Raw genomic sequence first — 14,670 nt, 5'->3', positions numbered from 1 at the left:
AAAATGAATCACTTCGCAACATAATCAACATCAACGCAAGTTCAACTTCATAAAGCATGTTTCTCCATAAACCTCGGGCAAACATTAGTACTTATTCATGAGAAGCATCTCTTATGAAAGTTTAAAATATCAATCTTAATTGTTTAAAAACTAATCAACATTTAAATTAAACATAAAAATTGTGTGTCTTAATTGCTGCTAGAAATCAGATGATTTTCAACATTTCCCCTTACTTTATAGGATTTAGCTTTGATTTTATTAATCTATATTTTCACAATTGTTGCAGTATAAAAAGTAAACACCTCCTATCTTTTTTAAAAAAAATCTAGACATTTTTTTTTTATTGAAGAGTAGGATTATATAATTTTCAACATGGTTTAAATTACAATGTCCAGTGGCTCAAAAAAATTATAATACAAAATTGTGAAAAACAACCACAAAATTTGCGAAACTATTTTCATTTATCAAACATATATATATATATATATATATATATATATATATATATATATATATATATATATATATATATATATATATGATTTAATTTCAAAAACTAAAACTAAAACTAAAATTTACTTTGGCATGAGTGAACTACATTTAACTATTATATTACATCACACAAACCCATCCAAAATAAAAGAAAAAAGTTGCAAGACTATAAATTGATTGTTAAAGAAAAAATTAGAATTCATAAGATTACACATAATATAAATTAAGTCATTTAGAAGGCTCTTTAATCATGAATGTGGGTTGTTTGATTCTTTAGATGGTGCCTTCTCTTTGAGTTCTTCAGTGAGCAATCTTATGGAGTCTGAAACTTCAGCTTTGTACACATAATACCTTGAGACCACTAGGAAGAAGATGAAGTTTAAAAAGTTTAGAATCGCAAAGAACCCATAGTAGTAGTCGAGATGCGATGCGTTTAAGTTGTTCAAGATCCACCCCTTCCGTCCATTTCGCTTGGTAAGGTCCGCAACCGTGGAGAGAAGGAAGCTACTGAGGAAATTTCCTGTCCCGATCGCAGTCGTCGAGTACGAAGTCCCAAGACTTTTCATGCTTTCTGGTGCCTGTGTTAAGAACATGAATAAATGATCAAACATGAATGCTTACGTTCTAGCTTGGCTCTCTAGTTTCATGATACGGTGTATTGCAAAACAAGATCGTTATTAAACGAGACGATAATATACCTGATCGTAAAAGAACTCAATCTTAGACACCTCCATGAAGGCATCAGCAGTCCCCATGAGAATAAACTGCGGTAGCAAAATGAAGATACTCAATGGAACTTGGGCGCCACTCTGAACAACACCGTGCTCTTTGGCGACTGCCAAGCGCCGCCGCTCGACAAGAGAACAAACGACCATAATCAACATATGGAGGACAATCCCAATTCCCATCCGCTGAAGCAAAGTGATTCCCCTTGGATTTTTGGTGAATTTCCTCATGATTTTGACGAAGACTCGATCGTAAAGTCCAATGCTTACAAGCAACGAAACGGTGACGAAACCGCTCAAGCTGGCCGGGGGGATTTCAAAGTTGCCGATTTTTCGATCGAGAGTGGTTCCCTGTTTTATGAACAGAGTGTTGACTTGAGCCAACATGATGCTTGGGACAAAAGTTGCAAATAGAATTGGAATCATTCTGATCATTTGTTTTGTTTCTTCCACTTCTGTTACTGTGCATAGCCGCCATGGATGAGTTGAACCAGTTTTTATTGAAGCTTTGTTCAAGAAGCTGATGGAGAAGAAGACAATATATAATGGGATCCAATATGAGAATTCTTTTTATAAAAGAAAACATTAAATAGACAACAAAATTCAACTTAATTATAGTTGTTTCCTTAAAATTCAAATAAGAAAATGTTAATAAATTTGTCAAACATATACCTCAAAGAGGGAGTGGCCTCCATCCTAAACTTCCTCTTCTTCGTATACTCCTCCAAATCCAACTCATACAATTCCTTAACGTCCCTAGGCAGCGGCAGTTTTCGCTTCCTTGCGGCCGCGACGAGAACCTTACCCATTCGGGAAAACGGACTTCCCGCAGGAACCTTGTGGCGGTAGAATGGAATTCCGGCAACGAAAATACCAATAGAAATGGCGAGGCCAAGAGTGGGAAGGCCATAACCAAGGGTCCAACCAATGTTGTCTTGAATGTAAACAAGAATTATGTTAGCAAAAAGGGTGCCAAAGAAAATACTGAACATCCACCAGTTGAAAAAGGAGAGCTTTTGCTTCTTTTCCTTCGGGTGGAAGTCGTCGAATTGGTCGGCACCAATCGTCGATATATTCGGCTTTGTTCCACCGGTGCCTAGCGCGAGGATGTAGAGTGCACCAAAGTAGACAGCGAGCTGGAGCGAGGAGGCCTTCTCACAATGACCGGAGGTGGGTTCGGCACACGGGGGTGGGCGTAGGGTTGGGAGTGAGACAGCCATTGTTAGAAGTGACATACCCTGTGAGTGTGTGTAACATAATGTTGGTACGATGTTGGCATACGTTGATAAAAATCATGAATAATACATTTACATACACAATAAATATTAAAATGGAGATTTTCATATTAATTAGAGGTTTCAATCACTCTACAATACAATCATAATCAAAACATTACATTACATTTAATTTACTATAACATGCTATTAAATATAATTTTAAATACTCTCATAGAAAAGAAAAATGAGAATCAAGTAAGGGTTGAGGATTTAACCTCAATTTAATTTGTTCCAACATATGTTATACTTCAGAAATAGAAAAAAACTTTATACACTTTAATTTTCAATTTCAAAAGTTTAGTGATAAAAAAGGAATACACAAACTTTAAATTCATCAACTTTGGTAATTTAGTCAACTTTTGTTATTATGTTAACTATACCTAAAAGTTAGGTTGTATAAAGGTTTGGAAAATGCAAATTTTCAAACTAATTGTTATGTTCAAACATTTTTCAGATTCCAAAAGATTCTCTCCACTTTAGTTCAAGTCTTTAGTTTTCTTTTACCAATGACACCAATAATATTCATAAGACTTTTCTATTTAGTAAAAAAAAAAGAAATCTTTGCATTTAATTATTTGGTTAAAATACTATTCTTTTAGTCTATATTAAAATATCATTTTGATTTTTATATTTTTATGTTTTATGTTCAATAAATTATTTTAAATAATATATAATACGAGACCTCCATCCATTCATTATAGAATACGTTTGAATTATCTATATAAAAATATTTTTCAAGAATACTTTTTTAAAACACATTCTTTGAGTTTAAAATTGGATTACGAATGTTATCTTTAAAATGAATTATTTTTCAATCTCATTTTTTAAAAATGCATCTTGAAAAATTACCAAATACTTCGAATTCATTTTAAAATATATATATTTTTTAATTTGAACAAGTAATCCAAACCTACCCACAATCTCATTTTTTTTAAGTATTTCAACTAGCTAGAGGACTAATATAGGACAAACTTAATCTAAAGATGTGTGACGAATGAACTTGACATTTTATTTTAATGATAATAAAGTTACATAAAGTAAGGGGAACAAAAATTTAAGTTTACTTAAACTATGGACTTTTGGTCAAAAAGTGTGACAGCAAATGTCAGACTGAGAGTGATTGAATAAAACATTTTATTGGAAAAATTGAGAGAAATTGGAAGGAAAATAAAGACAAGACAGCCAACGTTGTCAACATTTGAGTCTAAATTATTGGTTCCTTTCTTTAGAATTTGTCCAAATTTCAACCAATAAAAATAATATATAAAATTAGGAACCACCGTAGATATTTTACATAATTCCAAACTATATGCAATAATTCAAACCTCAAATAATTAAAAATTTAGAAGATGAAATTTGAACGAGACTCCTTGGTTTAATTTGTGAGTACTGTACTCTTTAAACAATAATATATATATATATATATATATGTTTGATTCTTATTCTACCTCCATTTAAAAAATTGATATTTCTTACTGGTTTCTCCAATTCATTATAAAAATAACTTCGTGTTTATCTTTCTAGATCATATTAACGCCTTTTCAATAAACAAAAAAACCTGAGCTCAACTGACATAAATTTTTTGTTTTCGATGTTAACGTTAGAGATTTGATTCACATTTTACGTATATTTTTTTAAAAGTAATCTCATTTTTCAAAAGTAATTTCGAAAAACTATTTATATATATTTTCCTAAATCACATAAGACTTCATTTCAAAATAAAATTATTTTCAAAAGAATTAGTTCGTTTATCTTGTAAACATTATAAAACCTCTTAATTTTTCTAACGTGAGATTTTTAATAAATTTTAGTAATAATAATTAATGATACATGACAAAGGAATCAAAAGCTTTGACCTATCGATTGTAGATGGTGGACGGTTTATGTTATAGTTATATGCTCATGTTATAGACTTCCTATAACATTTTTAGGTGTTGTTAGTTTAAAATTACTCTCATAAACCTAAAAATAATATAGTTTTTGAAATTCATCCCTTTTCTTCTAAATTTTATTCTACCTTAGTATAACATTTTAAAAAAGAACTTGAATTCCTCCTTTCAAATTCTAAAAACAAAAATTATATTATTTCTTAGTTTTCAAAATTTAATATAATATTTTTATATAAAAAAATAAAAATAAAATGATTATGAAACGAGAGTAAAATAATAATAATAATAATAAATTTGGATGGAGAGGGAGAGAGAATATACCGATAAGTAAATAATAGAGGCAACGATGAAAGTCCAAAATCGACCAAGATAGGCATCGGCAATATAAGCACCCAAGATAGGAGTCATCCATACTGCCCCAACCCAATTGGTCACATTATTGGCTGCAACCACTGTCCCTTGGTGCAGTCTATTTGTCAAATATATTAGTAAATTTGAAGATATCCCATAAAATGCCATCCTTTCAAACACTTCATACACTGCAATTAAACACATATATTCCAAATCAACCATTAATTAATTAATTAATAATCAACCATTAATATTAATATATGTATATTATGATTTTCTTTATCAACTTGAAGAAGCTAAGGGTTTCTACTTTACACTTGGATGTATGATATGTTTTGTCATGTGATGTGCTAAACTAAAGCCCCTAGTGTTTGTCTATATCCATATATAATTCTAGAGAGAGAGAGAAAAAAAAATTGAAGATAGGTTGGATGTGAATTATTATGAACCAACCATCATGGGTAGATAAGATACTCCATCCCACCAAAATACTACCTAATGGAAAGAACCAAATCAAAAAAGTTTATTTTTTCCTTTCCAACCTTTGATATATATATGTTGCTACCATTATCATCCTATGGGTATAATTGAGTATCAACACACTCTTTTTCATGAATCCAAAATGAAATATCTTTGTATCAAAGATTTACTAATTAAAACCATAAAACCATACAACTAATGGCATATTGGAGAGGGTGATGATAAATAACTAAAATTATTTTTATGATTTTCAAATATCACACTCTTAATTAAACATGTTCTTAAAAATATAACCATTATATTAAAAGTATAATATTAAATACTAAATTAGTTTTAAGTGATTAAAACAATATTTCATATTATCGTGTTGAAAAAAGTGGCATTAACGACCAAAGTAAACAAAGACACAGACACCCGAAGTAAACAAAGACACAGACACCCACACAACAAAGGAGCAAAGGAAGCCTTCCATGATTCTATCCCATCCCTAAGAAGCACCGATATGAATACATGACAGACACCAAATGAGCATGGATACAAATTAAACATAAAGTAACTTAGATTTGTCATCTAAAAGGGCACACAGAAACGAATATGAAACAAACACTCAACAAAAAAGGGGGAAAAAAAAAAAAGAGAGATGAAGAGAGAGAATAGAGAGAGGAGATTCGAAATTAGAATGAAAAGAGAGATACCAACAACAAAGGAGCAAGCTCTCCATCCGCCCCTTTTGGAGCGACGAACTGGGTTGCCCTTGAGATCCACAGTTCCATCTTGTGTGTAGTCATCAGCCAAACCTTCTTCTACCCCCATCTCTCTCTTCTTTTTTATCTCTATATATAAGTATATTTCAAAAATTCAAACTCTGAATTTGAGTTTCTTGCTGTGCTGTGCCACACACAGAGACAGATGTAAGTTTGATGACTAATTCTGTATTTATAGACAAAGAGACAAGCGAGGAAGGAAAAAGGAAAAAAGAAAATCATTGTTTTGTATTGTACTTTAATTCCTATTGTACATCAATATAATAAAATATACACGTGTGTATGTATATACACACATATGTGAGAGGCAAACAAACAAACAAATAACTATGTAACTTTGAGAATACTAATGCTATAACTGAATGATGGAGAATACTTCTTGGAAAACCATCTTTTCGGATGGAACAAGAAGTATGAGAGTATTCCAAATGTGTTTAAAGTGTAAGTAGGTTTGTTCTCCTCTTTGGAGATGTGAAAAAATATGTACAGTTAACCGATTTTTCAAATAGAAATAATATCTTAAACTCTTTGGAGGAACAAAAAAAAAAAAAAAAAAAATGGTATGATTGATGTATTTGGATTCTACTTCTATCACCCAAATTTAACTTTCTTTAAATGACACTTTTGCCCTCCCGCTTTAATTTCAATTCACACCATTTTATAGTATTAAATTGTTGTTCGGTAATTATTTGGACATTGGCATGTGATAACGATTAAGGTTTCAGAAAATGTAAAATATAGATATTTGGTAATCGTTTATTTATTTATTTATTCTTTTGAAAACTAAAGCATATATATAAACACTCCTTCCACTAATATTTACTAATGTTTTTAGAAATCAAACAAAATTTTTTAAATCAAAGGTATCTTTTTTAAAAAAAAAATGATGATTCCCTTTCTAATTGTTCTAAGAATCCAACTCTTTTACTTAAAGAGAAGAAATTCAAGTCATCTTACGAAATTTGGAAGAAATTGACTTAATTTTCAAAAATTAAAAAAAAACTAAATGAATACCAAATTGAGCTTTACTTATTAATTTTTTTTTTTTTTTGTTGTTTGTATAGTTCTTTTTAAAAAATACTCACCGCCACACTAGCGAATTCACATTATCGATATTTGTATTTTAATATTAATTTTGAACTGTCAAATTACAATATATATTAAATAATTTTTTATTTTAAATAAAGTATGATCGTAGTGTAATGGTTGTACATTTTTGGATCCGTCATTACTCACCGCTATCAACATTTTCGTAAGATTAAGAGTTCCACATTATTTTTACATCATTTTTGAATCTTGCCTAGTGTCACAGAGTGGACCTTTCCCCAACAAACTCGAGGCACTGATACTTAGCTACTTCCCACATATTCAAGTTGAATGATAGCCAAAAATGAAACCAGAAGGTAAATGTTTTCTTGAAATTATTTTGAAGGATGTCTAATTTTGTTTTGATTTAATGTAATAATTATTGTATAACATAGAGAAACTACTAATTGATACAAGTTGATGTATTATTTAGCATAGAAAATAAATCTAGTCTTTCCAACCCTGCAAACTGGCTATTATTATTCAATTTTGTATGAAAAAAATCTAAGAAAGAAACTATTAAAAAAAGTTGAAATTTATATTTAGTATGTACTTATTAATTATGCATACAAAATTAATATTTTTATTGATTTAAAAATAGAGATAATTTTAAATATAGCAGGATAGGTTAATTTTAAATATAGTAAATTTTACGAAGCTTATTACTACTGCTAGAAGGTAGAATATTGTTATATGGGTAAATATTTTCGAAGTTTTTCATTCATTTGAATCCATATAATTTCCTTTAATAGAATTACATACAAAAAGTTAAGTTATTTATACCCAGAAAAAGTTTTTTATTCTATCTTTTAACTTTCTTTTTTTTTTTGAGAAAAATTATAATTGCAAGTTATAGCAAAATTATAAATATTTGTTTCTATGAACAATAGAAACTTAATACAAGTGATCTATCACTAATAGATGTTAATAGAAATTTATCCTTGATACCATCAATGATAAAAACTAATAATATTTGTGTATCATTAATGGAAGTTGATAGAAATTTTATCGATGCCTATTAATATTTATTTATATTTTTTTGTTATTGTTTTAAATAGTTACCATTTTTTTTTATCCATAAAAATTTCTCAAAATGTTTTTCATTCTAACAAACAATTTTGAAAAAAGAAACTTAATTTCATAAAAGAAATACGAATTCTTATAAAATCAGTTATAATATTTAAAAAATTATTGTTTTTAAAATTTAAAAAAGTACTTTTTTCCATAGTTTATAATTATTTTCAAACAAATCAAATAACTTTAGATAGAATCTCTGACCCTTACTTTAACTGTCCCCATAATTTCTATTTTCTCTCTCTTTTCCACTTATATATATATATATATATATATATATTTTTTTTTTTTTTTTTTTTTTTTAATTTTCTCTCTCTCTTTTTTACACTTATATTTTTACTCTGTGTACCTAATTACATTTCTACAATTGGATATTATGATTTATGAAGCATTTCCCTTTTACTTTTTGGTTCGAGAGTTTTTCTTTTTTTTTTTTTTTTTTGGGTGTGTGATGGATAAGTATCAAACCTTTAAATGGCTCTTTCATTTATTATTCAATTTAATTCATTTTCTGTTCTAATATTGTCTATGCCAAGTGGGTGTTACAAGCAAAGATTCTATTGTTTGAGAATAAATTAAATGATGCAATTTTCTACAAAGAATAAGGAAAAAAAGTAGTAGATGTTGACTTTGAAATAATACATAAGGACAAGTAGGTCAAGTTATTGGTTATGGCTTATGGATAATCCCACCAAATTATATGAATATTTTTTCCAATATATATATCTTTGGTTGATGCCAAATTTTAGCCAAAAAAAAAAAAAACAAACAAACAAACAAATCTAATTCTCACTTGATACCATCAATTGAATTTTTAATTTGCGAAAGAAAGAAGAACCTGCAAAACAAAGAAAAATGACTATTAAAAGTTTCTGAATATAAATTTGTATTGCTTGCTTGTATTTTCATTGATTAGTACCAACATTTATATATATTACAAATGAGTAAATAGGAGAAGATGTGGAGCTTGAAATATCTCCTAATAACCATGATGTCTAAGTCAGTAAGAAAATTATAAAGTAATGAAGAAGTTAGAAGTTTTAGTTATCTCATATGAAACTATAATAGTGTATTTATAGGGAATTTGATACAAGGTTTATCTTTATTCAACTAGGACTAGGATGTGAGTTTCCTAATCTTAAATAAGGTCATCTTCCAAGTTACATGGACCAAGACATTCCAAATGGAGAAAGTTGGTCTCGACCTAATCCTTTCTTATCATTGGGCAAGACAGAGGTCGAGAAGGTTGGTTTGGGCTTTCGACCCATATACCACATCATCTTTCTATGATCCAAATAGGTCAATGATCATTTAATAGAGAAGATTAGCCTTTTGCCTCATTCTTGGTTGAGGTCGAGGACAATCAGACTATTTTGGCTCAAAGTTTCATTACCATTTTCCTTGAGCCAATTTTCATCACGTGCCAAAAACATTATTTCATAACAAAGCATTTATAACTTATCCAAATTAAATTATGAATTTTAAAAATCATATCATACCGAAATATTTTCTAGTTTTCACAAGCATTTATCAAATATGCGTTCACCTTTATCAAGTCAACAATTCTCAAAAGAAAGTCATGAACACAACTGTTATTTCAAAAAAGGATCACTCACATATCACTTGGTCATTCAACATGAGAGTTTGCGTCCACAATAGTCGTATCTTCTATTCAAAGAAGTAAAAATAGTTTCCAAATCTCAAAACTAACTAGTCTCATAAACCAAACATCCCCTTAGCTCCCCCATCTTGAATTAACCAAATCTTCCAACGCCTAAGCTCAATGTGAATTATAACAACTATGCATCCAAAATAAAAGTTATTGTCATAATAATACTTGTGTGTCTTAAACTCATTACTTTATCACAAGATTCAAGGGATGCATTTTGCTTACCATTTAAGATTCACCAAGGTCTTTGTGCCTAATTTTTCCCAGATTTATTCATCTCTTATAAATATTGAAAACCCTTGCTCAAGAGCAGCATGGATTCAAAGTTTTTTCTCCCTAAAACTTAATCAATTATGAGAATGAGTTTTTGAAGATTATGTACTCTTAAATTTTAAACTTCTTCTTCTTCTACCGCCTTTTTCAAACTTTTCTCTAAGATTTCTGATTGAGTGTCCAACCTTGAACACACATACACAACAAAGATATACTATTAGGTCATGTTCACATGAGATTTTCGGAGAAATTTGGTTCGTGGAATTGAACTTGTGTTGATGTTGTATTTACGTTGATTTGATGCGATGTGGTATGATCTCTACAATTTGATCCTCTAATTCTATCTCGGCTGGATGCTTACGCTTGATTTGAGGAAACAAAACACGTGATGTTCTTGGAGTTGGAGTCTTGGAAGAAAACTTGTATCTTCAAAGGAGCTTCAATCTTTGAAGGTATTCGACTTCAGGAGTTGAGGAGTCTTCTATCTCTGGAGAGAATTCTCTCTAGACTTTCTGAAGTAAAAAATTTTCCTCCTCACAAATGAAGAGAACTCCTCTATTTAGAAGGTTCCCTAGTGGGTTTTTATGGACTTGAACCTGATCTGGCCCGTGGACCATACCCTTGGGCTCAATCACATGGATTTGAGTCATTTAATTTTGGGCTAAATTAAACTTATTTTTGGGCTTAATTGAATTTTAGCCAAGTAAATAATGTTTAATTGAATCAAAATAATTAATTTGATCCAATTGTCATAATAAAAACATGTGACATCATTAAAATTGTCCAAATTGTGATCTTTAAATTTAATTTGGGACACATGCCAATTTTTAGTTAATCCCAAAAACAATTATTTTAGTAAATGATGTGTCAATTTGTGATTGGTTCTAAAATTTCTTATTCAACGGGTCCAAACAAATCAGTATGGCCGACGCTCACCATTGAAATGTTGTTGAGCTTTTTCAAGATTTCTAGCTACCACTAGTTTGCGTCTTTGTCTTATTCATGTACTTGGAATATTTAAAGCTATCTCAATTTAAGCGATGACATGGCGTCATGCGACGACACTCTTAGATACTCACTTGGACTCATGGTCACACTTGTAGTCACACGTTCAAAACCATTTGTGGTCTGTGTCTCAATCTTTTACCACCTCAAAGGCTTTTCACATCATTTAGTGTCCATTGCCTTTACTCATTGTCTTTAGTTGATATGTGTTTGCCGCATCTTTGAGGCGTCCTACCTCTATTCAGTTTGTTGTCTAGCTTCTCGTTGCATAGAAAGTTAAAAGGTGCTTACACTTCCCTTATCTTATATTGGACAAATTATGTGCAGATCTTCTTTGGGCCGAGGTTGACTAACCTAAAATTTTTAGCCACACTAGGTTTCATCCCTTAATGCTTAGGCTATGCTAGCCCAAGGCCGATTAGACCCACACTACAAGAAAATATGTATTTCTCGACGCACAACACAAATGCCGAGATAAGTGACGTCAGGAGAAAAAACTTCTCTCAATGTCGTAGAAGCTCCATAGGAAAAGGTTGGCAATCCCGAGCGACATAAGGCAACGTCGGTATAAGGTAATTTAATAAAAAAATTACAAACTTCTCCTGACGCCGTTATTCATGGCGTTGGGAGAAGTTTATAATTTCTTTAATATATTTAACTTCTCCTGACGCCATTATGCATATCGTTGGGAGAAGTTTATAATTTTTTTAATATATTTAACTTCTCCGACGTTGTTATGCATGTCGCCGGGAAAAGTTTATAATTTTCTAAATATATTTAACTTCTCCAACACCATTATGCATGGCATCGGGAGAAGTTCATAATTTTTTAATATATTTAACTTCTCTGACGCCGTTATGCATGATGTCAGGACAAGTTTATAATTTTTATGGTTTCGGAAGAAGTTTATTATTTTTTAATATATTTAACTTCTTCCGACGTTGTTATGCATGGTGTAGGGAGAAGTTTATAATTTTTTAAATATATTAAACTTCTCCAAGCGTTGTTATGCATGACGTTGGGAAAAGTTTATAAACCAATCAAAAATGTGAAAGAGGAGACACTCCAGTCGAAAAAAACGAAAGAGAGGAAGAGATTTCGGAATCCCGTCGTCGTCCACCGTATGGTTTTCACTTTCGTCCGCCACCATTGTTCTTCTTCTTTTTTCTTTATTTTCCTTTAGGGGATTAGAAATATTATCAAATTTGTGGTTGTTTTCGTGTTTTTTTTTATTGTCAAGGGCCTCTCGGTGAAATTTTCCCTATCATACCACTCCTGTCCACCACCGTCGCTTGCCCTATCTCTTTGTTCTTTGAACTTATTTAGGTACTTTTAAATTTTGCCCTAAAACTCTATGTTCTTTTAAATTTCCCTAAAATTATTTTGTTTTGAAGACTTTATGTTTGATGAAATGCTTAGAATGTTTTGAGAATTGTTTGAATTCTCTGGCTTGGACTGTGTTCTTACAGAATATATACCTCCATTATTAAATGGAAGATATTTTTTTTAAAAAAAAAAAAAAGAAGATCTCTCGATGATGTATGGACAGCATCAGGAACATACAATTGCTGACGTCATATAAACGGCGATCGAAGAATGTCTAGGATCTCCCAACACTGCATGTTGTGTATACGGAGATCCTCTCTCGATAAATTTTTCTCAACCCCAATCCTGATAGTCATTTATGCATCGGAAGATCCTTTCTGACGCTTTTCGTATAACTCTCGACGTTTTTGTGCATTGGGAGATTTCCCTTTTCTTGTAGTGCTAGTTTGTTTGTAGGCCCATTCCTTCGGTCTTCTTCTACTCTTCTTGGACTCCGAAGATGTAGTTCTGATTGAGAGACAAAGGTTTTCTGAGATGTTTTATCCTAGAAACGATGAGGCATTCATCTTCAAACTACTTATACTAAGCAGAATCGTAAAACGTCTTAAATAGAAAGTGCTCCACAACTCAGCCATTAACGTTTTCTATTTTGTAGGTTTTGTTCGTTGTTTCTATTTTTTGTTTAGTCTATTTCAGTACTGTTGTTTCATAGATCCGACATTTTTTCGCCCGAGTTTCTGTTTACGTGTTGTTGTTCGATAACCTCTTAAAGACATTGAAAAAAATATAACATTTACAAAAGTGGCTTGGGTCTATATCTTTTTTTTTTTTTTTTTTTTTGACTGGTATCAAGCCATTCAAGTCAAGTAGGTGACACAACCTAGTAAGTAATAGGATAAAGGAAACTAAGTGCAAAATATCCAAATCCTAGCTTTTTGGGAGTTCAAAATTACAATAATTTGTGATTTGGTATCTAATTAGGAGCTGTCTAATACATTACGATTTTCTGTCTATACTAACCTATTTGACATCTGAAAAGAAAAAAATCATTAACATATCTATTAAATACAATTAAAATTTCTAGGATCCTAATTACATACATATTTCAATTGGTTAAACTTAATTAACTATAAGCTTAATTAGTGAAATTTCAATTTCGTCCTCTAAACTTTCAAATTCTTGATTTTTAAAAAAAAAACGAAAATATTTGTTAGATATCTGCACTTATAATTTTGTATTTAATAAGTTAATAAAAAATTTAAAAAGTTTTGTTGAAGTTTCGTTATTTCTAGAAAACAAAAAAAAAACAAAAAATAAAAAAAATCTAAAGCAAAAAAATATAAAAAGTTTATCAAATAATATTAGGACTTATATATCAAATAAATTTGTAGGGGAAAGAAATGTGGTATGGGAATGTAACCCATATCCATATATTGATGTTCTTCTCGTTGACTTATTACCTAAAGTAGGATCAAATTTCTAGTGGAACATCATTATTGACTTTTCAATATGACTTTATCTATTCACCTTATTATAAAGTTGATTTGATTGTTCAATAAAAGTTACTCATTACTATATTACTACCAATTTAAGTGTTAGGAAAATGTTATAGTAATGGAAGATTAACCAATCATTTGCTTTAGTACAACAAAACATCAAAGTGTGAATTCAGATTTCTAATGTCAAAGAGAATGTGAAAAATGTCTTAAATGGTTAATTAGGTATTGTTTGCAAATGATTTCTTTTTGAATTTTCTACCTAATAATGAAATATTATTATATTTGGTTCATCCTAAAATGTTTTAATGATGGTTTTTGTATATGAATTTATTTGTCAAATTCTAAAAGAAAAAGGAATATTTTCAAAACTTAGATTTGATTTTTTAAGATAACAATACACATAAAAATGTATAATTGGATGCAGTAGTGTTCATAAGTCTAGTTAATTTTAAAAATAAAATTCCAAACTAGCTAGTGTCCCCTTTTTATAACTATTTTTTCACCTTTCTTTTCTTTTCTTTTTTTTTTTTTTTTGAAAATTGTTTTCTTGAGGTAGATTGTAATCTTTTCTAACTAAATATATGGTTTTTTTTTAAGTTAAGTTTTTAAAAAACTTCTTTTAAAAAACTCGTGAAATTGTAAAAAAAGAAAAAAAATTAACAAAATATTTATCCTCCATTAAAATGTAATAGATTTTTGTTTCTTTTTATGAAGTTTAAGTTGTTTGTTTCTTAATTATTTTTTAAAAAAACCTTTTTAA

General features: G+C 30.0%; 1 protein-coding gene across 1 annotated transcript; it reads right to left on the bottom strand.

Annotated features, from left to right (window-relative positions):
• Positions 1-637: 637 nt before the first annotated feature.
• Positions 638-6,376, bottom strand: LOC103499437 (protein NRT1/ PTR FAMILY 5.2-like). Its single transcript, XM_008462446.3, has 5 exons — positions 5,910-6,376; positions 4,705-4,922; positions 1,890-2,455; positions 1,191-1,737; positions 638-1,070 (listed from the first exon to the last, which is right to left on the bottom strand). Exons 1-5 carry the CDS (start codon positions 6,025-6,027, stop codon positions 741-743), a joined length of 1,779 nt encoding a protein of 592 aa, XP_008460668.2. The 5' UTR covers positions 6,028-6,376; the 3' UTR covers positions 638-740.
• Positions 6,377-14,670: the final 8,294 nt, after the last annotated feature.

This window comes from Cucumis melo, chromosome 5 (assembly GCF_025177605.1).
Source record: "Cucumis melo cultivar AY chromosome 5, USDA_Cmelo_AY_1.0, whole genome shotgun sequence".
Lineage (NCBI taxonomy): Eukaryota > Viridiplantae > Streptophyta > Magnoliopsida > Cucurbitales > Cucurbitaceae > Cucumis > Cucumis melo.
This window is presented reverse-complemented; position numbering and strand designations above follow the sequence as displayed.